Here is a 23,696-nt window from a genome sequence, read left to right as displayed (position 1 = left end):
GGAGACAACCTGGTAAACCACCACAGAAAAACATTTGGCCTCCTGGGTTAATGGAATACACAGGTGTATGTGCCCTATAAAAGAAGGAGATTCAACAGGTAGACTGAATGCACAGGCTGAAGTCCACCAAGATCATCATATAAATTGGGTGGGTGACTCCTAGACCATCAGCAATGTTGAACAAATTAAACATATATAGAGTACCAGGGATATCAAACATGAACTACCAGGATGAATGGATCAGTACGTGCTGACTAGGCTGTGAGAAAGATCATATACAGAGTAAAGAGTTGCCAAGGTCAGGGACTGTACTTAGTAGATAAACTTGGATTTCCATTCAGTTTAAAGATCATTTCTGTTATCAGGAGGGAAGCCAAAGGATAGAGAGCGGATTCTCATAATTCTTATACTTCAGATATATCAAATAATTGTTTTTTTTAAGCTCCAGCCTTGCTCTTGCTCCACCTATCATTTCTGAAAAGGTTATTCCCATTACTGTGCCACAGTTGCTGGCATATTTAAGGGGTACAATCGACCCTGTTAGTTTTTCCTCCTCTTAGATAAAGCTCTCCTCTCGAATGCACAGTACACTGTCTAGCACCTGACTAAGAATTTGCCAAATTCCTTCACTGACTTCAGAGAATGTACATTGGCCCAGAATTTGCTGGAGCAGGGCATCTCACAGCATGGCGAGAGCTATGGGGTATCTGGGACCTTGGTGAACAATGGGACCAACAGTCTATCTCCTAACCAATAAAATTCAAAGATAAAGATAAAATAGAGCGAACGATGGAGAAGGAAATCGGGTGAATTAGAGTCAAATTAGATACAGAACGAGAAATAAAGTGAGGGAAAGAAAGATTGGATCGAGAGAGAGAAAAAAGAGACAGTAAGGAAAAGAAAAAAAATGTAAAAATTTAAAAAACCTCTACTAACAATTTACTACCTGCAAGAATAATACTCCACCATTTTAATTGTTCTGTTTCTGGGCCTCTGAAGTTGAGTGGCATTGCAGGAATATAAATCTCATCATTAAATGTGTCCTTATGTTGTTAAATACCAGCTCTAACTTTCTGCGGTGAAATTAATGTGTATTTACGGTGCAAATACAGCAATTTCTTGAAACTCACAGGGAGGTTAATGGTGAGATTTTTGCAAGGTTAACGGCGCAAATCGTCCAACAACTTGTGGCTATTCGCGACTCACAGGGTATCTCTTCCTTGCCAAAAATTGCTGGACGATTAATATTAATAACGGCAGCATTAAACTCACCATTATTTTGCCAGCAAATTCTGGCAGATTGACTTGGCATCGATTAACCCACTCATGACAGGCGAGAGGTCGTCGGTGTGAGGTGGGGGGGGGGGGGGAGGGAGAGAGGGATAAAGGGTTACACCCTATAAAACGGGGAAAGTGTCCCCAATCCTTTGCATACGCACCCGTTCTTATGGCATGTAGCGAGGCGTGCGACTGTCCCGTCTTGGAGAGGCGGACACTTCATTATCATATGTGAGTCAGCTTCCCACAGTGCAATTGGGAGCCTGATTTAAATTTAACGGTTGCCAGCCCAGGTTTCCCAGGGCTCAGGAAACCTGGCAGCGAAATGGAGAGGGGGGGCTGCCGGCTCCAGAAGGTATATGCTTTACACAGCACTCGTTGTGGGCCAGGAGGAGCAGGAGTGCTCCCCCTGGCAGCTCAAGCGAACCTTCGGCCTCCTTTCTGCCGATCGCGGCCACTCTGCAGCCCTTGTCGTAATTTGCGACGTCCCCTCTTCCCCCCACCACCCCACCGCCAGCCCCGATCTGAAACCTGCCCCGCGATCTGTCGACTGTCCTCTCCCCCCTCCCCCCCACCCCCTCAACTGAAGCCGGCCCCGTGATCACAGTTGATGGGGACTGTCCCCGAGGGTCCCTGGCTGCAGCCTCCTGCCACTGGTTTTCCCGCTTGGCAGCCTGTTAATCTGGCCGGCTGCCAGGCAGGTAATGGAAGAATAAAATTATAATGAGGTCCTGCTGTTAAATTAGACAGGACCTCCGCGTCCCCAGCCTCGACAGGTTTTCCCCTCCACTACCGTGCTCCCCGCACCCTCTCCGTGAATATCGGGGCCAAGGATTCTTAGTCATAACGTTTGATTAGGAGTGCAAGAATCTGCAGCTTGAGTTAGCAAATGGTACACAATGACTATTAGAAAAGGTCTTGTGATGCTAACCACCAGATTGCAGCTACAATCCGGTTTGCACGCAAGTCTGGAGGTCAGTCAGTGAAGTAGGTAGTATAGTGGGCTGACAAGGGTACAGATTTTGACAATGTTCTGGACTGGAAATGGTTAGCAGAACACTTAAGTGGCTATAATTGGTTGTAAATGAAGCAATGAGGCTTGTCAGTTAGAACACTCTCTTCTCACCTATGGGACCTGGAATTTGAATTTAAAGTGGTGAATATTTCTGCTGGTTAAAAAGAGTCCTATGTGAAATGATGCCCTCTACCCACTAGGACATCTCCATAAAATCTTCATTGTTTGGCTCAGACTTGCAGTAGAATCATAGAAAGGTTACAGCATGGAAGGAGGCCATTCTGTGCCAGCTCTGTGCAAGAGCAATCCAGCTAGTCCCACTCCCCCGCCCTATCCCCGTAGCCCTGCAAATTTTTTCCTTTCAAGTACTTATCCAGTTCCCTTTTGAAGGCCATGATTGAATCTGCCTCCACCATCTCCACAGGCAGTGCATTCCAGATCATAACTACTCGCTGTGTAAAAAAGTTTTTCCTCATGTCACCTTTGGTTCTTTCGCCAATCACCTTAAATCTATGTCCTCTGATTCTTGACCCTCCTGCCAATAGGAACAGTTTCTCTCTATCTACTCTGTCTAGACCCTTCATGATTTTGAATACCTCTATCAAATCTCCTCTCAACCTTCTCTCTTAAGGAGAACAATCCCAGCTTCTCCAGTCTATCCACGTAAATAAAGTCCCTCATCCCTGGAATCATTATAGTAAATCTCTTCTGCACCTCTCTAAGGACTTCACATCTTTCCCAAAGTGCAGTGCCCAGTACTGGACACAATACTCCAGCTGTGGCCAAACCAGTGCTTTCATCATGACTTCCTTGCTTTTGTACTCTATGCCTCTATTTATAAAAGCACAGGATCCCGTATGTTTTTTTAAAAATCGCTTTTCTCCATCTGCCCTGCCACCTTCAACGATTTGTGCACCCAGATCTCTCTGTTCCTGTACCCCTTTTAGAATTGTGCCTTCTAGTTTATATTGCCTCTCCTCATTCTTCCTACCGAAATGTGTCACCTCGCATCCTTCCACGTTAAATTTCATCTGCCACGTGTCTGCCCATGCCACCAGCCTATCACTATCCTCCTCACTGTTCACTACACTTCTAAGTTTTGTGTCATCTGCAAATTTGGAAACTGTGCCCTGTACACCCAAGTCCAAGTCATTAATATATATCAAGAAAAGCAGTGGTCCCAGTACCGACCCCTGGGGAACACCACTGTACACCTCCCTCCAGTCCGAAAAACAACCATTCACCACTAAACTCTGTTTCCTGTTACTTAGCCAATTCTGTATCCATGTTGCTACTGCCCCCTTTATCCCATCGGCTTCAATCTTGATGACAAGCCTATTATGCGGCAATTTATCAAACGCCTTTTGAAAGTCCATATACACAACATCAACCTCATTGCCCTCATCAACCCTCTCTGTTACCTCATCAAAAAACTCAATCAAGTTAATTAAACATGATTTGCCTTTAACAAATTTGTGCTGGCTTTCCCTAATCAATCTACACTTGTCCAAGTGACTTCCACTTCTGCCTCGCATTATCGTTTCTAAAAGTTTCCCCACCACCGAGGTTAAACTGACTGGCCTATAGTTTCTGGATTTATCCTTACACCCCTTTTTTAACAAGGGTGTAACACTTGCAATTCTCCAATCCTCTGGCGCCACCCCGTTGGAAGATTATGGCCAGTATCTCCGCAATTTCCACCTTTACTTCCCTCGGCAACCTAGGATGCATCCCATCCGGACCGGGTGACTTATCTACTTTAAGTACAGCCAGCCTTTCTAGTACCTCCTCTTTATCAATTTTTAGCCTATCCAGTATCTCAACTACATCTTCTTCCTTGGTAAAGACAGATGTAAAGTTCTCATTTAGTACTTCGGCCATGCCCACTGCTTCCTTTTTGGTCCCTAATCAGCCCCACCCCTTCTCTTACTACCCATTTACTGTTTTCATGCGTGTAGAAGATTTTTGGATTCCCTTTTATTTTAGTTGCCAGTCTATTCTCAAAGTCTCTCGTTGCCCCTCTTATTTCCTTTTTCACTTCCCCTCTGAACTTTCTATATTCAGCCTGGTTCTCACTTGTGTTATCAACCAGACATCTGTCATACGCCCCCTTTTTTCTGCTTCACCTTACTCTCTATCTCTTTTGTCATCCAGGGAGCTCTGGCTTTAGTTGCCCTACCTTTCTCCCTCATGGGAATGTATCTAGACTGTACCCGAACCATCTCCTCTTTAAATGTTGTTCAATTAAAGTTCTACCTGCCAATCTTTGATTCCAATTTACCCGGGCCAGATCTATTCTCATCCCACTGAAATTGGCCCTCCTCCAATTGAGTATTTTTACTTTAGCGTGGTCCATGTACTTTTCTGTAGTTATTCTAAAGCTTACGATACTATGATCACTGTTCCAAAAATGCTCCCCCACTGACACTTGCTCCACTTGGCCCATTCATTCCCCAGAACCAAGTCCAGCAATGCCTACTTCCTCGTTGGGCTGGAAACGTGCTGGTCAAGAAAGTTCTCCTCAACACACTTCAAAAATTCTCCCCCTCTTTGCCCCTTTTATTATTACTATCCCAGTCTATATTAGGATAGTAGAAGTCCCCCATTATCACTACTCTACGGCCTTTGCACCTCTCTGTAATTTCCCTGCAAATTTGCTCCTTTATATCCTTCCCACTAGTTGGTGGCCTAGAGAATACACCCAGTAGTGTAATGGCACCTCTATTGTTTCTTAACTCTAACCAAATAGATTCTGTCCTTGACCCCTCCAGGACATCCTCTCTCTCCAGCACTGCAATATTCTCCTTAATCAATACTGCCACCCCACCTCCTTTCTTTCCATCCCTATCTTTCCTGAACATCTTGTATCCAGGAATATTTAGTACCCAATCCTGCCCTTTCTTGAGCCAGGTCTGCGTTATTGCCACGGCATCATATTCCCATATGGCTATTCGTGCCTGCAGCTCACCAACCTTGTTTACCGCGCTTCGTGCATTTACACACATGCACTCTAAACCTATCTTAGACTTTCTTGTAATCTCTCAGTCTGATCCCACCTAATACCGTACTATTTCTTATTCTAGTGCTAACTTTCTCTCGCAATCCTTTGTGCAACTTGTTTCTCCTTTCCAATGCGACAACCTGGTGCCCATCCCCCTGCCAAATTAGTTTAAACCCTCCCCCACAGTACTAGTGAAACTCCCCGCGAGGACATTGGTCCCAGCTCCATTGAGGTGCAACCCGTCCGGCCTGTACAGGTCCCACCTCCCCCAGATCTGGTCCCAATGCCCCAGAAGTCTAAAGCCCTTCCTCCTGCACCATCTCTCCAGCCACGCATTTATCTGTTCTAACCTCCTATTTCTATACTCACTAGCGTGTGGCACTGGGAGTAATCCGGAGATTACTACCTTTGAGTTCCTGCTTTTTAATCTCTTTCCTAACTCCCTAAAATCTGCCTGAAAGACCTCATCCCTCTTTCTACCTATGTCGTTGGTACCGATATGGACCACAAGCTCTGGCTGTTCACCTTCCCCCTCCAGAATGTTCTGCAGCTGCTCAGTGACATCCTTGATCCTGGCACCAGGGCGGCAACATATCATCTTGGAATCAAGTCTGCGGCCGCAGAAACACCTGTCTGCTCCCCTAACTATAGAATCCCCTATCACTATTGGTCTCCTGACCTTTCTCCTTCCACCCTGTATAGCTAAGCCACCCATGGTGCTGTGGTCTTGGCTCTGGCTGCACTCCACAGAGGAACCCTCTCCCTCACCAGTATTCAGAAATGAATACTGATTAGAGAGTGAGATGCCCTCAGCGGACTCCTGTACTACCTGCCTGGTCCTCCTTGTCAGTCTGGCGGTCACCCAGTCCCTCTTTGCCTGCACTTTCTTAAGCTGTGGGGTGACCACCTCCTGAAACGTGCTATCTACCTCAGGAGGTCTCAGCCTCACGGTGATGCACTGCAGTGACGCCAGCTGTTGCTCAAGCTCCAAAACCCGGAGCTCGAGCTCCTCCAGCTGGTGACACTTCCTGCACATGTGGTTGTCCAGGACACGGGAAGCATCCTGGAGTTTCCACATGGCACAGGATGTGCATTTGGCGGGTCTGAGCTGCCCTGCAATGCCTCGATTTATTAGATTAATAACTAAACTGAACAAAAATAAACAAAGCCTTAAAAAAAGTACTCACCAGAAAAAGAAACATTCACCAGCTACCAACCAATCAGCTCTTTCCCTTGTGCTGACGTCACTTTTGATTTTCTTGCCTCACTCTTTATCCGCTCAGGTGATCCGAAGATGTTTAGTTTTTAAACGTTTTTATTCAATTGGTTATTTATAGTTTTATTAATCTAGTTAATAAACTAGTTTAAGTTATTCAATTTATTAAACTAACAGCAGTTTTATGCTGTAAACTGGCAAATTCATTCAGAAATGCTCTAAAGATGGCTGATGCAGGGAGAGGAAAGAATTCACACTGATACTGTAGATCTTCTCTGAGTTTGGAATTAAACATTATTAGAGAAGAGTAGAGGTCGCTTTGCTGTGATTCTGGCCTTGTTTTAGATGACATGGGAGCACTTGACAATGGATAAAATATTTAATTCCGAGCAATGATATGGCTCCTGGTGATAATCCAGGAAACAAATTCACCAAAAACATATTAATATTTCTAGTTCAACTACTGAAGCTATCAGCCAGTTTTATGTTGAGTATTTGAATCAGTTAATAGGCATAGTAGAGGTCACAATGCATCCCTCAACTAACAGCTCATTGCTCAATGAATACGAACAGTAAGATTTTTTTTAAAAACATGGAATGAGAAATAATATTCAGTCCATCAAGCATGCACCTTCCACAGACCATGCATAATCTATCCCGTCATGGACTGTATGCTTTTAAATCTCCCTAGGAAACGTTCTATAAATACTTGCTGATCTACAAAGGTAATGAAGCAAAACTCCAGAATATTCATCCATCCCTGCACCTCCACTATTCAACCCTAGCCCTCTGCCCTCCACTGTGGGACTGGAATCACTGAAGGACACTGGTGTACCAGCTGGGTTTTTGTGACAATCTTGCAGTCGACATCCTCATTTTCTGGCGGGTAGCCCCACATTGCAACGATGGGATCAGAACTCACAATCATAGCTTTTAGGCCATTTGTTAGACTTGAAATTGGAAGACGGTGCATTCCACTTCATCACTTTCCAACTGCCAGTAAAAAATACAACTGAGCTTGTCGGTAGTAAACTGGTCTTGAATTGCCAGGGCTGCTTTTGGAGCTGTCTTTCTCCCAAGTTCTGGAGAAAGAAGTTGCAGTAAAGTTGCCAGTCTATTTCTCCAGTATGTTTTGCCACTCACTTGGTGACAGAATGACAGAATTAAGCCACATGTTACTGAGCCGCTCCCATCTCTTCGATGTGTGCCGGGAGGATAAGCGACAAGTAAGAGGTTGCAAACAGCAGCCAATTGCAGAGCCATGGACTATGGAAATTAATTGAAATTAATCAAACAGTTCATCAAAATTATTCTGGAATGTTCAATCTCAGTATAAATTAGGCGAGACAGTGTAGTAGCGTGAGAAAATATTTTCAGTATGGAGGCGGGGACCATTATTAAATTGAATCCCACACTAAAGGCACGAAATCATTGTAAATAAATTATAGGGGAGATTTTCTATTTCAGCATCCCTGGCACAGAGCGACACACACTGGAAGCGCAGATAAGGAAATTATGGACTTCCAGCCCTTGATTTTCCATCCATTCATTTTAAAGGACTGAACAATCATGGGTTGGAGATGCGGGGGAAGGGTGGTGTGCACAATTTCATGGAAGTGCACTTCCAGCCAGCACAGTTCCAGGCTGGGTGTGCTGAAGCAGAAAATTTCCCCTTAAGGCATTATAAGGGATGCAGTTCAACTGAGGTGCAGTAACACACATTATGTAATAGCTACTGCAGGTTACTACTTTTGAGGTATTAAAAAGAAATCCCAGTGAAAGTAAACAATTCATATCTGTCGTGTTCCTTTAAATGGATAATCTCCCTTTCTGAAAACGAGACTCCCGCTGGACGAACACAGCAGCCGATCCTGCCGCCAACCTGGCCTTGGTGGGCGGCCTCTGGGCTGCCTTATTTTCTGCCGCATCCCGCCAACTACCCGGCTGAAATGGGTGGTAAGTCAGGAGCTAAAATGCCCCACGCCTCATTTCTGGAGCAGCGGATGAGTTTCTAAGTCACACCGATGCTCACCCACCAAAAAATGGCCCACAGTTAAAATCCAGCCTATTGTTCCACCTGTGCTAAGCAGATGGTAATTGATGCTCCAATGGCTTTAGCTGCTTAGCTTTCATTCTGAAACAATTCAGATACGATAGCTTCTCCTGTGCTAATTTTACTTGTGCTAATGCTACTCAGCGTGCGCTAGCACTAGCAATGCATGTAGGGGCACGTTGCCATAACAATTTCAATTAAAAGGCAGCTAAAAAGTCTGTGCTTGAACCCCGTGGGATTAGAGCAGTTATGCTGCTGTCCTGAGCCTGATGCTCTGGAAGAAATGGCCAGCCTGTACAGTAACTAGTGGGCAGGAGCTTGCTGGAGTGGGACATCTCACGATGTACGCCATTGGTTAGATATTTCCCTGCACCCTTCAGCTCAAAAACTTTTTGCGCCCTAACTTGCTGGAAGGACGAGCTGACAACGGTGCAGCGAGGGCAACGGGGCATCTGGGACCTCAGTGAATGGCGGGACCAACAGTCTATCTCCTTAACTAATGAGATTCAAGGATTGAGAAATAAATAGAGGAAGGACTGAGAAGGAGGGTGAATTAGAGTTAAATCAGGTACAGAAAGAAAGAAAGAGGGAAAGAAAGATTAGATTAAGATCAAATTCTTAATCTTTTTAAGGAAAAGTAAGAAAAAACATTTTAAAATTATAAAATTTGACATTTTTAAAACCTCCTAAAACAATTCACAACCTGAAGGAATGAGACTCCACAATTTAAATTGTTCAGTTTCTGAGCCAAAGATTGATTGGCAGTAATTAACAATTATCACTTTGTTAAAAGGGTACTTAAGCTGTTGATTACCAGACTTAACTTTCTGTGGTGAGTTTGATGGGCAATTAATGTGCAAATCCAGCAAGTTCTTAAAAATAACAGGGAGACTAAGGACGAGATACCGTTCGTGCAAAGCAAACGGCGGAGGGGCGTAAATCGACCAGCAAGTTTTGGAGATTAGCAACTCATGGCGTATCTCTTCATCCTCTCAACTTGCTGGCCGATTTGCACATTAATAAGGCACGCGTCGTCAACAGGCTGTTATTTTTTCATCAAGTTCCAGCCCAATGTTATGTTAAACACTCCACTCACTGGCATTTCAACTTATAGGCCGAGGTTTGCTGATTGTAACACCAACAGTAACCAATTAAAACAATTGCATTGCCATCAGCATTACGATTGGAAAACCTAAGCCCTGACATGTTAAAAGTGCTGGTAACTGCAGCAAGTTTTTTCATTAAAACTTTATTTTAAGAAAGGGCTCAACCTTGTTTTTTGTCATTTATTCTCTCCCTGTGCCACACAATATCTGTGGCCAAGGGGGTTGGGCAACCAACTTGTTAACAAACCACTGAGCCAGCTGCAAAGAACTACACAAGAATGGCCAGGATGAGTGCGCCTCTGATTTTCATCTCCGCCCTCTGGGAAACCAAATGGTTTCCCCACAGTGCTTCCCCACAGCAACGTGGTTGGGATGAGGAACTCAACAGTGTTCGGGATCACCAGCATGAATCCCCGCTCCAATGCTCCACAGCGCACAACCATGCCACCTGGTAGAACATTAAACTCACTAGGTGACAAGTTGATTTTCATAGGCCATGTGTTGGAGGTGTGCAGAGTACCAGGATGCTCATTTTCTAAAGCAGCACTGAGTGTGATAAATGCAGACACTTATCATGTTCAATGAAAATCCAGCAGTGTGCTTTCTGGGCAAGGTAACATTGTAATAGAAATAATTATGTTCAAGCTCACAGAAGAGACTCATTTTTGTATCTGATCAAAGGAAGGATTTATTCAATTTGTTGAAAATCGCATAAAATGTTTCTTCTTCACTTATTACAGAAGCATCAGTATGTACAGCTGAAAAATATGAATCTGGGAACAGTCACAGCAAGACCTTTCCAGAAAGTACTTTAAGTATGGTGAAGGAAAATAACTTTCTTTTTCTCTTCCGTTGCAGCAAATGGCTAAAGAATCAAACAATTACACACACAAAATGAATGGATAAAATACCGTGATAAAATCTAATACATTTCTACTCATACTCTACATCTTTATAATGAAATTTCTTGTGTCTGTCATCTAAATTGGGTCTGTTATCAGTAACGTCAAGCCACCAGTCAATGTAAGTGTCCTTCCTGATTGAATAAATGTTTTAAGTCACTGTTTTTCTTCTTTCTAATTGGTTATTCTCTACGTTTGCTATTTGCCTCTGAGTCAGAAGCTTATCGGTTCAAGCCCCACTCCTGAGACTTCAGCACATAATCTAGGCTGACATTTCAGTGCAGTACTGAGGGAATGCTGCACTGTCTTTTGGATGTGGCGTCTGCCCTCTCAGGTGGACGCAAGAGGTCCCATGGCACTGTTTAAAGAAAATCAGGAGAGTTTTCCTGGTATCCTGACTAACATTTATCCCTCAACCAACATCACTAAATAAAATTATCTGGCCATTTATCTTATTGCTGTTTGTGCACAAATTGGCTGCCATATTTGCCTGCATAACAATAGTGATTACACATCAAAAGTAATTCATTGGCTGTGAAGCGTTTTGGGAAATCCTGAGAATGTGAAAATCACTGTGTAAACGCAAGCTCTTTCACCAATCATATTACACAATAGCTCAGAATTTGCTGCAATGGAGCATCTCATAGCGTGCCCCATTAGACTTTTTCCCTCACCCGTCTGCCCTGTAACTTGTTGAAAGTACGAGCTGATTACGGCACGGCGAGGGCAATGGGGCATCTCGGACCTTGGTCAACAACTGAACAAACAGGGTATCGCTTTAATCAACGAGATTTAAGGATTAAGAAAGAAACAGAGGAATGACGGGGAAGGAAATAGGGTGAATTAGAGTCAAATCAGGTACAGAAAGAGAAATAGAGAGGGAAAGAAAGATTGGATTGCGAGAGAGAGAGAGAGAAAAAGAGACAGAAAGGAAAAGTAAGGAAAAAAATTTAACTTTTTTTTAAAATCTAAGAACTATTTACTACCTACAGGAATGAGACTCATTCCTGTAGTTTCAACTGTTCCCTTTCTGGGCCGGAGAGGACGAGTGGCATTGCAGGAATATAAATCTAGTCATTAAAAGGGTCCTTACGATGTTAAATACCAGCCCTAACTTTCTGCGGCGAGTTTAATTGGTAATTAATGTGCAAATGCAGCAACTTCTTGAAACTCATGGGGAAGTTGAGGGCGAGTTGCCGTGTTTGTGAGGCTAATGACAGAGCGGCGCAAATCATCTAGCAATTTGTGGCGATTCGCAACTCACGGCATATCTCTTCCTAGCCATAAATTGCTAAACGATTTACACATTAATAACAGCGAGCATATTAAACTCGCAGTTACTTTGCCAGCAAATTCTAGCCCATAATCTTTGTCCCAAAGTCCAATTTTCATCCTGATCACATTTAATCAAAAAGCACTTGCACAATTACAATTCAGAACAAAAATATAGTAGACATGACAGCTCCCACCTATCCCATTATATCCTTAAAAATACAATTTATAACATGAAACAAAATCAAAATACCCATCACATCTTCCAACCACTCCAACAATAACCCCCTCACCCATGTACAGCTCTACACGTTAACCCCATCCTCTCCCTGCCCTGGTACTTCATGGCCCAGACCTCCCAACTAAGCCCCGATGCTCTGAGCCAAACAATGCACATTCCAGCTACCACTAGCCACCACACAGCTCATCTCCATCACAATACATCCACAAACATTGAAATTGTACTATGAAGCTCATGCGACACAACCAAGGAACTGCAATACAACTCCCAAAAAGCTTGTGTAATTCCAGATATCAGACTGCCCTAATCCCTCACTGCCTCCTCCCCGCACTTCACCGCCCATTTTTGTCTTGCACCCATTCTGGATGCCTCTCAATCCTAAACCAGCTTTCCCAACATATAAGTCCTGGTCCAACCTGCTCTGGTTGTCCATACAACCCCATTCCCGCTGCTCTCCCTCCTAATATAATCCTGAACCTCCTGCCACTCTCCCATAGTCAATCCCAACCTCCAGTCACTCTCCCATACTTATTCCCAAACATAAGAAATAGGAGCAGGAGTAGGCCATATGGCTCCTAGAGCCTGTTCTGCCATTCAATAGGACCATGGCTGATCTTCTACCTTAACTCCACTTTCCCACCTGATCCCCATATCCCTTGATTCCCTTAGTGTCCAAAAATCTATCGATCTCGGTCTTGAATATATTCAATGACTGAGCATCCACAGCCCTCTTGGGTAGAGACTTCCAAATATTCACAACCCTCTGAGTGAAGAAACGTTTCCTCATCTTGGTCCTAAATGGCCGACCCCTTATCCTGAGACTATACCCTCTAGTTCTAGATCTCCTGCCATTCTCCCATACTCAATCCCCAAACTCCTGCTACTCTCCCATACTCAATCCCCAAACTCCTGCCACTCTCCTATACTCAATCCCCAAACTCCTGCCACTCTCCCATACTCAATCCCCAAACTCCTGCTATCTTTGTCTTAGCTTCACTCCTCGATCCAGCCCTGAGTCCCTAAACATTGCGAATAACATCTTTTCCTCCTTGCTGGCCCCTACACATTGCAGAGTTCCCTAGTTGCTCCCTTCCTTCTCTCGTGGGTGGACACCTTTTAAAAAAAAGACTAAGAAATGTAATTTCAAAAGATGAATACATTCATTACTAATATCTAACACAATCTCAACCCAAAAGAGCTTTGTTCACATTTTATGCTGTTAAGGATTAGATTCATATTTTACAAATATACACACAGGTTATTACAAAAATAATATAATTTTGCACAAATAACAATATTTTAAGGTAGGAAAAGCCCCAAGAAAATTTCCGGTGTAGGAGTCATTCTCCTTTTCCCCCCTCCATGATCTAGACCTTTGTCCATCTGCAATATAGATGAGGGAGCACAGAATTCTTTGTCTAGCTTGTCCTGAAGTGCTCCTCCATATAAATGTACAGGTTTTTACATCTACATAATCAATCGAGCTTGTGCAGATCTTCACTCTCATGGTTTGAGCACATTTGTCTTTGCTTCAACTTATTATACCAGAGGAGAATTTTTAGATGCCATGTTGTGTTTCTCTCCAGATAGCTTCTGCTCCTATGAAAAAAGTGTCCGGAACTGAACTGCGGTTTAATGAAACATGGGCCAGAGCTATAACTTGGTCCCGTAGGCAGTAAAGAAATATACACTATCTTTGCACCATTTTAGAATCACTCCATCGGCAGAACTAGTCTAGTCTTGGCAAGCTATGTGACAGAGTTCTGGTAAAATTAGTTGCAAGATTCGGCAACTACAACTTTCTCAGAAAATAGAAGCTTTGTAGCTACCCAGTACACATCTTCAGAGATGTTTATGGGCTGTAATCGATCATTCCATATAATTTATCAGTGGAATGACATTGATCTTCATGATCTCTGCTCTCGCCCATGGAGTAAAAGGAATTGCATTCTAGGTCACAATAGTATATTTTCTCAGTAAACACACCATTCCTTTCCCTTGGCAGCCTATTTGAGTTCCCAAGTATTGCATGCCCTTGAATAGGCAACTGAACAGAATTTTTCTCTTCTTTTCTCCCCTTTCCTCCTAATGTCACCAACAACTGTTGGTATGGTTCCACAGTGCCAACACTCCTCCAACACATTGTCCAAGTGGTCATTCATCATGTGTGAGCTAGTTGTGTATTGGCAAACCACAATCAACTGTGGGAGGCACCAGAACCAGACCTGATCCTGTTTCCCATGACACCCACGTACACAAACACTTTCCATCAGGAATCAGTAAATAGCAACCGGAAGCAGGAACACTGCCTGATTATTTCCCCTCGCCCAGATATGCAGAGGCCAGTTATAGTCCCTGATTATTGCTCTAGCTGAGCATCAGTTAATCCAGTAAACATCAAGAATCTAATTCAGGAGTTTCCACTAGGTGGGACCTGTACTCAGTAGGCACAAGGGGTGGCATATTTAAATGGAAATTAGACAGTAAGGGTGACATACTTGAGATGGGGTTGATCACTCTCTGGTATCATTTGATTTTGTACCCTGTGTGTTAATTCTTCTGTCTAGTTGAATAATGACGACAGTTGGCAACAAGGAATGCACATCAGAATATGGAATCATTTTTTTAGTATTCTTCCATTTACATGTGCTTCCTGGATATTGAATATTTATATCCTTGTTGCCAAAAGCTCAGGACCCAATAGGAACAAGAGTGGAGATCTGAAGCAACCACGCTTGGTTTCTCTTCTGAAGTTAAAGAGAATCCCAACAGACTGACTTGAACGCACATGGTTGTATTTTACTGTTTCTGCACCAGTAAGAAAAAGTTAGTCTGAAACTAAAAGTCTCCCTGTCAAATATCTTCTCCATGGTCAGAGAAAGGGTAATTGGCAGAAGTACATTAACAACATTTTGTGATATTGACGGCCGCAGGGGCCGCTGAAAAATTCAGAGCAGGGTAGGCCCGGCACCTGCTCCATTCATCCATAACAAATTTTGTAGAAGGGTCCATCAACATCATTAGGCCCCTCATTAGCATATGCAAGTGGCCTAATGCCTGTTTTAGTGATGTTGGTTGAGGGATAAATATTGGCCAGGGAAGAACTCATGCCAAAGAAATCCCCTGCTCTTCTTCAATCAGTGCCATGGTGTCTTTTACATCCACCAGAGATGGCGGACGGGGCCTTGGTTTAACATCTCATCTGAAAGATGGCATCTCCAACAGTGCAGCACTCCCTCAGTACTGCACTGAGATGGCAGCCTTGATTATATGCTCAAGTCTCTGGAGTGGGACTTGAACTCACATTCTTCTAACCCAGAGGTGAGAGTAATACCTCTGAGCCAAGGCCGACTTTATGCTAATAATTTATGTTCATTGCTGCACAGAAAACTCACAATGGGCAATGAAAGAAAATTCACATTCTGGTCGTATGTTTGAGATGCTTACCTGTCCAAGAGTGCATTCCATTCCTCCAAGGATGTCAGCGTCCTTCACCCCATTGTGTAAGTGATTACTGCCGATATCATGGACTTCAAACCTCAGTCTCTGAACCTCCTCAAAGTAAAAGTCCACTGTGAAAACTTTTGAAAAGACTGGATTGATGCAGGTACGGATAACTTCAGTCCTGTCAACCTGTTTAAGGAAGAAATGAAAACTCGGTCAGCTTGATGGGCCTTGCTAGTGCTCAAGAAGAAAGAGTGCACCATCCATAATACGAGACGTTAAGATTACATGCCCACATTTCCTACTCACAAACTACAGTGTAAAAATCAACAGGGAGCAAACTGGTTACAAACCCACGCATATGAGAGCAATGAATCAAAGATTAGCAATGAGGAAAATCTACCAAGAAAACAAAGGACATGTACCAATGATATTGTTCCAAATATTTTTTGAAAGTCCTTTCGCCCACTGCTTTGCTTTCTCTGCAGTGTAGAAACTTACTACTGGAAATAAGGTTGTTAAATGAAAAGATATTAAAAAATATGAAATTTACAAGAAAATAATTAAACGTACCTAAATGTAGCATTTCTATGTTTGAAATGTCTGTAACAACACGGTCAATTTTAACACGCCCACCTGGCGGAAACCAAGCTTTGTGGGGGGGGCAGTTAAAATGGAGCTCCTTTCCCGTCCTGATCGCAGCAAGAATATCTGCCCTAAACCACCGGGGTCCTCTTTAAATATGCAAATTGGGCTCTGATGACATTATCAAGGCCCGATCTGCTATTTTAACCCGAGGCCTGAGCAGGGAAGGCTTCTCCACCAGGCCAAACCTACCGAGAACAGCAGCCTGGGCCACAAGAGACCCAGCGTGAGTTTTTCAAATTTATTTTTGATTTCCTTGAAGACGAGAAGGAGCAGGAGTGTATAATAACAAGTGCTATACCATGAAAAATATAAAAGTGAGTAGGCCAGTCACATCACTGCAGCTCAGAAGTTACAGAGCTATTTGATATTGTTTGAATTTGACTTTGAGCATCATCAGTACTAATACATTATGTGGAATCGAAAAGTCACCTCTAAAATTCTTTGCCCATGAGCTATTTCTTCTGTTACTGATCAAACAGCATTGAGATTCCTGAAGATGCACTGAGATAAGAAATCCAAAACCAAGAAAGAAACTGAAATAATAATCCTGCCTTGGAGTTATATACCATTGAAGTCAGCTGTGATATGGAAGATACCCATCTATCAGTGCATGGTTATATCAAGAGATAACTGTAACAGTTCAGACTTCTCCCCCCTCACTTCTCTCGTGATTGCTCCAGTTTCCACAAGTAGACCGAATCCCTTATGAACTGAAATCTGCATCTTTATTCTCCATCATGTATGGGCTCGCATAGCCCAGATCTAACAATTAACCCTGAGTCACAGTATGGTGCCTTCTGGAGAATACATGGAATTCCCACATGTTCAGGTAACAGATGTCATCAATAGCTATTGACTAGTTTCAGTTAACTATATAGTTAATCTGAATTTATCTACTAACGGATGCAAGTACAACATAAAAGATTGGTTTAAAAGGATAGTGCATGAGACTATAAGAAACAAATTGCAGCTGAAACAACTTGTTTTCTAACTATCTGAAGGGAGTCTCACTAATTCAGTATCTACAGCTGCAGTACTAAGGGAGTGCTGCACTGTCGGAGGTGCTGTCTTTCGGATGAGACGTTAGACCAAGGCCCCGTTTGCCCTCTCAAGTGGAGAGGTAAAAGATCCCATGGTGCTATTTTGAAGAAGAGGAGGGGAGTTCTCCCTGGTGTCCTGGCCAAGATTTATCCCTCAACCAACATCACTTAAAAAAAATGATCTGGTCATCATCATATTGTTGTTTGTGGGCCCTTGCTGTGCAATTTGGCTGCTGCGTTTCCTACATTACAACAGTGACCACACTTCAAAAGTACTTCATTGGCTGTAAAGCGCTTTGGGATGTCCTGAGGTCGTGAAAGGAGCTATATAAATGCAAGTCTCTTTCTTTCTGGTGAGGTATTCTTTTCTAAAATAACCCATAAGGAGACACTGGGTTGCCCCAGTCATACCAACCGAAGACCAAACTTGGGTGCCCCCCTTCTAAAGAGGCACAACTAATAAAGAACTTACCCATAAAACCAAAGAAAATTTATAAAACTTAAATAATGTTATTGCTATTATCCACCATCCACTCTAGTCCCTGTGGTGCCCACCGGTCACGGAAGGTCTCAAGCATACCGGCCATCTGGGCACAGACAAGACTGCGGAAGAGGGGCAGGCAGCCAGAGTGACCGCCCCCCTGGGCCGCAGCTGGTGAGGTATTTCATTTTGTCATTCACCGTGCCTGGCAATAAACACAATATGGTACAGCCTTCACTTCTTTCCGTAAGACTTCATCTCATTCAATGCATACTGCTCTTTTCTTTGCAGGAAAAGGTGACATTCAACAAGTACCATCAACTGGTGGAGGATTGCAAAGCATTAAAGCCCTGATCACTTACAAGGATTTCATACATGAGATAACAAGATAATTACAGATGAGGAAGGTCATTCAGCACATCTTGGTTCATCCAGATAGAAAGATACTAAAGTCTCCATAATGCAGCGTCCTGCAGTTTCTTAAATGAATCCAGGGTTTTCACCAGCACCACCACTCTTTCCAGAAGTTCATTCCATGCATTGGTTATTCTTTTTGTGAATAACTTTCTGATATCTGTCCTGAATTTGTTTTTTTTCTACTTTGAAGGAAAGAAAAAATAACTTGCATTTCTATAGCACCTTTCATGACCTCAAGGCGTCCTAAACCACTTCACAGTCAATCAAGTACTTTTGAATTGTAGTCACTGTTGTGCTTTGGGGAAATGTGGCAGCCAATTCTCACACAGCAAGGTCGAACAAACACCAATGAGATAAACGATCGCATAATCTGTTTTAGTGATGTTAGTTGAGCGAATAACATGTGAGCCCTCGTCCTACTCATGCCATTCAAAGTAATTTGCCAGATTTACCGTTTCCATTCTGTTAACTGTCTTATATACCTCTATAAGATCACTTTTCGGATGCCTCCTTTCAAGACAGAAAATCCCAAGTTTTTCCCATCTTTCCTCACCGCTCAAGCCCTCGAACACGAGATCAGGCTCACGGGCTCTTCTCTGAAATGCATCCAGTGTGTGGATATCTCCCTTACACTTTGACTATTGTGACCAGTGCTGGTCACCAAAGTGTGGCCTGACCAGAGCACTGTGTAGTTTGATGATGACTTGCTCTGACTTGTATTTTCCTGTTTGGCTATATAATTCAGCATTCTATTTGTTTTGTTGATTGCTGCTCTCCATTTGTTGCTGAAATCCCACGTCATCTCTGAAGCTTCTACCAATGCCTGGCTGTTTTGTGCTCCTCCATTTCTTGGGACCTGTCTTGCCTCAACTGCCCATCTTTATCAAGCCCACTGGCCACACAAACTCTGCATGCTCCCACACTGCTCTGACTACTTAGTCCTCTGGGGTAGAGAATTCCCAGATTCACAACCCTCTGAGTGAAGAAATTCCTCCACATCTCAGTCCTAAATGGCCGACCCCTTATCCTGAGACTATGCCCCCTAGTTCTAAACTCTCTAGCCAGGGGAAACGTTCTCTTAGCAACCACCCTGTCAAGCCCCCTCATAATCTTATACGTTTCAATGAGATAACCTCTCATTCTTCTAAACTCCAGAGAGTATAGGCCCATTCTATACAATCTCTCCTCAGAGGACAACCCTCTCATCCCAGGAATCAATCTAATGAATCTTTGTTGCACCCCTTTCTAAGGCAAGTATACCCTTCCTTAGGTAGGGAGATCAAAACTGTACACAGTACTCCAGGTGTGGTCTCACCAGAGCACTATATAATTGCAGCAAGACCTCCTTACTCTTATATTTAAATAAGACCTCTGGATGCTACATTAATATAAAACAGCCTCCAAGAGACAATAAACTCTGTGTTCTTTTCTTGAGAATATCATAACCTCTACCAAAACTGCAGATGCTTGGATTCACTAACTTGTCAAATGCTGTAAAGACCTGTATTTCACGTAATCACATGGACAAGTGTTGTCGAAAGGGAAAGCTGATCTAAATATCTGAGTGTGGCAAGATCAGGGTATCAATGAAATCTGATACTTTTGTTATAATGAAATAGTTACAAATCAAGAAAACAGCAAAAAGCACACTGTATACGTACAGAAAAAAAATTATGATGCCATTAAAACAAAAAAACTTCACAAAACAAATCCCCAAGCTGTTTTTTTGTGTGTGCAAGAAGTCAATATAAAATTTATCAGTTGTACCTAAAATTCAATTGAAAACAACTCATTATAGGATAAATTCTGTGATGCTGCACTTGAAGGCAGTGTCGGCCAGAGCTAAAACCCTGTAGGCCTGTCTGCTCTGAGTCACGTACCCTGAGAGCACAGCTCCCCTGGGAGTGCAGGATCATGGCAGTTAGCTTCATATCTACCAGAATTAACTTAGAGATGATTTGCGGAACTACAGTGGTTGATTCTCATTATTTGTGTTCTCCATTGTCCGTAAGAAGTTTGTGGGAGTTAGAAGACAAGCAGGAATCTTAATACTCATTCTTGTAACAACCAAGGAAGATTGACATCTGACTTTAAAATACATTTTAATAGGATTAACTTGATTTATGGGTGCTTGCCATTGAATCAAACATGCATTATTAAAATAAATCTTTACTTTCTAATTATATCGCATTCATTGCAGCTATATAGCTGATATAATACAGGATGGGTCACTCGTTGAGATTCCTTTATATTGGTTCAATGGCTGGAAGGCTTCTCTACAGGAACACTGAAAAGAATATTTGCTGAAATGCCAGACCATAACTGCTTTATACAAAAGGGGTACAATTTGTATAGAACCTTGGTTAGACCACACTTGAATACTGTGTACAGTTTTGGTCTCCATATTATAAAAAGGATATAGAGGCATTGGAGAAGGTGCAAAAAAGATTCACAAGGATGATATCAAAACTGAGAGGATATCCTGATCAGGAAAGGCTGAACAGGCTGGGGCTCTTCTCTCTAGAAAAGAGAAGGCTGAGGGGTGACCTGATAGAGGTCTTTAAGTTAATGAAAGAGTTTGAAAAAAATGAAGAAAACGTTTCTTGTGAGGCAGTCCAAAACCAGAGTTCATCAATATAATATAGTCACCAATAAATCCAATAGGGAATTCAGGAGAAACTTCTTTACCCAAAAAGTGGTAAGAATGTGGAATATGCTACCACAAGGAATGGCCGAAGCAAATAGCATAGATGCATTTAAGGGGAAGCTAGATAAGCACATCAGGGAGAAAGGAATAGAAGGGCATCCTGATAGGGTTAGATGATGTAGGGAGGGAGAAGGCTCATGTGGCGCATAAACCAGTTGGGCTGAATGGCCTGTTTCTGTGCTATAATCTCAACATAATTCGATGTATGGCTCAATACTGCATCATTTGGTAGATTTACTTATTGACCCTTCAAGGGAGCCTCTGTCAATTTTCTGATATCCTACCAGATTATCTTAAGAGATCGACTCTGAATTTCTGCATCACCTGATCTACTGCTCTAACTTTGGTGAGAAGACTGCAAAAGGGCCAAAAACAGCCATTAACTACGTTTCTCCAGGGAATCCCCCAATCACCTGCCAAAGTTACAGCAGGAGATTGGGACAACCCCTGGAGAAATTCAGGGTCGTTATATTTAGTCAGTCCTCGTCCCATGCTGTTCTACAGGCTAGGTTTGGTAGATTTTTATTGTGTCTCCAAAACAGGAAGCCAGCTTCCTCAGTACCTCTTCTGCAACCTTCCAGAACCTACTGTTCCAAGAATCTTAGCTTCCTGGTTCTAGTAACTTTTAAAAGAGCATAGCAATGGAAGGAAGAAATGATCATTTGATCCATCAAGTCTACTCTTTCCAAAAACCGTATGCAGTCTGTACATTGGTCTCTACCCAACCCATTTGGAGTGAATTTGGTTTTTGCCAATAGCACAAAAACAGGCTCATAGCGATATGCCAGCCGATTTTCTTTATCATTGAGTTCAAAAAGATGCTAATGATACATTTAATTAAATGCTTCAGCTTGGAATCTATTCCACATATCCTTGATTCTGTGAGGGAAAAATAATCCATTTAATCACAAAGTGTTGCTTGATGATAGGAATATAAAATTAACGAGCCTGCATCACTGTTAATTGACCCGCCCGCATTTACATTTTCTATTTTTTCAACGCTTTTAAAAACCTGGATCATGTCTCCTGTCAATTTTCTTTTATTTTCCCTAATGGAAACAAGTTCAGTTCTGCGACTCTCTTTGTAACTTCAAGTTCTAAGTCTCAAAGTCAGCTTTGAAGTTCTTCAAATCCTTCCCACCTTAATATCCTTGTGAAGGTATGATGTGGAGATGCCGGTGATGGACTGGGGTTGACAATTGTAAACAATTTTACAACACCAAGTTATAGTCCAGCAATTTTATTTTAAATTCACAAGCTTTCGGAGGCTACCTCCTTCCTCAGGTGAACGATGTGGAAAACAATGTTTTCCACATCGTTCACCTGAGGAAGGAGGTAGCCTCCGAAAGCTTGTGAATTTAAAATAAAATTGCTGGACTATAACTTGGTGTTGTAAAATTGTTTACAATTGTGAAGGTAGAGTGCCTAAAACTGCACCATAGGCTAGAAATTGCAGTTGGCATAAAATGTAATTCAAAAAAGAGGGCAACAATTTTGAGGATCTGTGGATTTGCATGATTCCTACCCATTGAATGTCTGCCAGTATATTGTTAAAGGAGATTTGAGTTGGTGATAAGTTAAGCTTGTTGTCCTTGTTAATTGAGAGATTACAAATTTTTAAAGGGGAGCCCACAAAATTGGTCGTTTCATGCATTACACGTCCATGCACTGATCTCACCCGTATAAAATGAGCATTAGAACTCAAGCAGGTTCTCACAAGTCGAGAATGAGAAGGCATCTGTAGCAGTTTCAATCAGTTTGTTCAGTCTGAAAGTTCAAAATGGGATTTGCCTGTCATTTGATTTAATGGAGGAAGGCGAGCAGGAAGAGAGAAGGGCTACCAGAAATGTCAGGTGGTACCAGAGATGTAACATCTGCACTGTTAACATGCTACTCATCACATCTACGGGCCCAGGCACAGCTGCCTAGTAATGACTGAGTAGCATCCCTTCTAGAAACTCAGTTTCACAGGAATACAGTTACAGAACAGTGCCATTTACTTAGTAACACCTGCAGACAATTTTGAACATAGGAATTTGCAGTGACCATGAAGGTGACTATGACGCTCAATGTTTATCTGTTCAGCTCTTTCCAGGCCACCACAGGGGATATCTGCAGTGTCTGCCAATTTTGCTGTCCACAAATGATTTATTCATCATGGCCAACACCTTCGTCTCCTTTCCTACTGACCTGAAACAGTAGCATGATGGCATTGCTTAATTTTACCAGACTGCTGACTTTCCAACTGTACAGGGGGTAACTGATGAAACTCATGCAGCCACCTGAGCCCCTCACCACAATGCAATGGTATATGTGGAAATAAAGGGCTCCCATGGCATCGATGTGCAGCTTGTCAATGACTAACACCATATCCTGCAGCTCCACGCTTGTTTCGCAGGTAGCAGCCACAGTAGTTTTATTTTGCGCCAACCATCTGTATCAGGCTGATTTGATGGTGAAGAGAGACTGGAAGCATGGCTCCTCGGAGACCAAGACTACCCTCTGGCTAACGATACCCTTGTAGCAGTCATGGACATATGCAGAGAGCACACACAAAGCCCATGGAACCATCCTGACATGCCACTGAGGGCTCAGTTGTAGATTCCCCTCAGGTTGCCAAATACTCTATGGAACACTGTAGTAGAGTCAGCTATTCAACCATGACTGCACAGATGCAGCTAGTGGACTCCTTCATATTCCTAATCCTGAGGGGAATTTTATACAGACTCAAGTGGCTCCTGTAAATGATCCTGCTCAACTATCAAGTGCCTTTTTTAAGTAGATCCTGTGAGGACAGAATCCCCAGGCACTGCAACTGAGAAAGGAGCCTTGTTGCCTCTTGTCTGTCGCCACCTCTTACGTTTGCTCGCTTGTG

At 42.8% G+C, this 23,696-nt stretch overlaps 1 protein-coding gene across 1 annotated transcript in view; it reads right to left on the bottom strand.

Moving 5' to 3' along the window:
* The window catches only part of LOC137332008 (copine-4-like), a 218,374-nt gene extending 195,183 nt beyond the window's left edge, over nt 1-23,191 (bottom strand). The window contains exons 1-3 of the mRNA XM_067995755.1: nt 23,012-23,191; nt 16,366-16,428; nt 15,532-15,717 (exon numbers count right to left, since the gene is read on the bottom strand). Coding sequence (XP_067851856.1) covers nt 15,532-15,717; nt 16,366-16,428; nt 23,012-23,191 — 429 coding nt within the window. The remainder of the gene's footprint in view (nt 1-15,531; nt 15,718-16,365; nt 16,429-23,011) is intronic.
* Between the last annotated feature and the right edge of the window lie 505 nt (nt 23,192-23,696).

This window comes from Heptranchias perlo, chromosome 2 (assembly GCF_035084215.1).
Source record: "Heptranchias perlo isolate sHepPer1 chromosome 2, sHepPer1.hap1, whole genome shotgun sequence".
Lineage (NCBI taxonomy): Eukaryota > Metazoa > Chordata > Chondrichthyes > Hexanchiformes > Hexanchidae > Heptranchias > Heptranchias perlo.
Note: the sequence above shows the minus strand (reverse complement) of the source record. Positions and strands in the feature narration are given on the sequence as shown.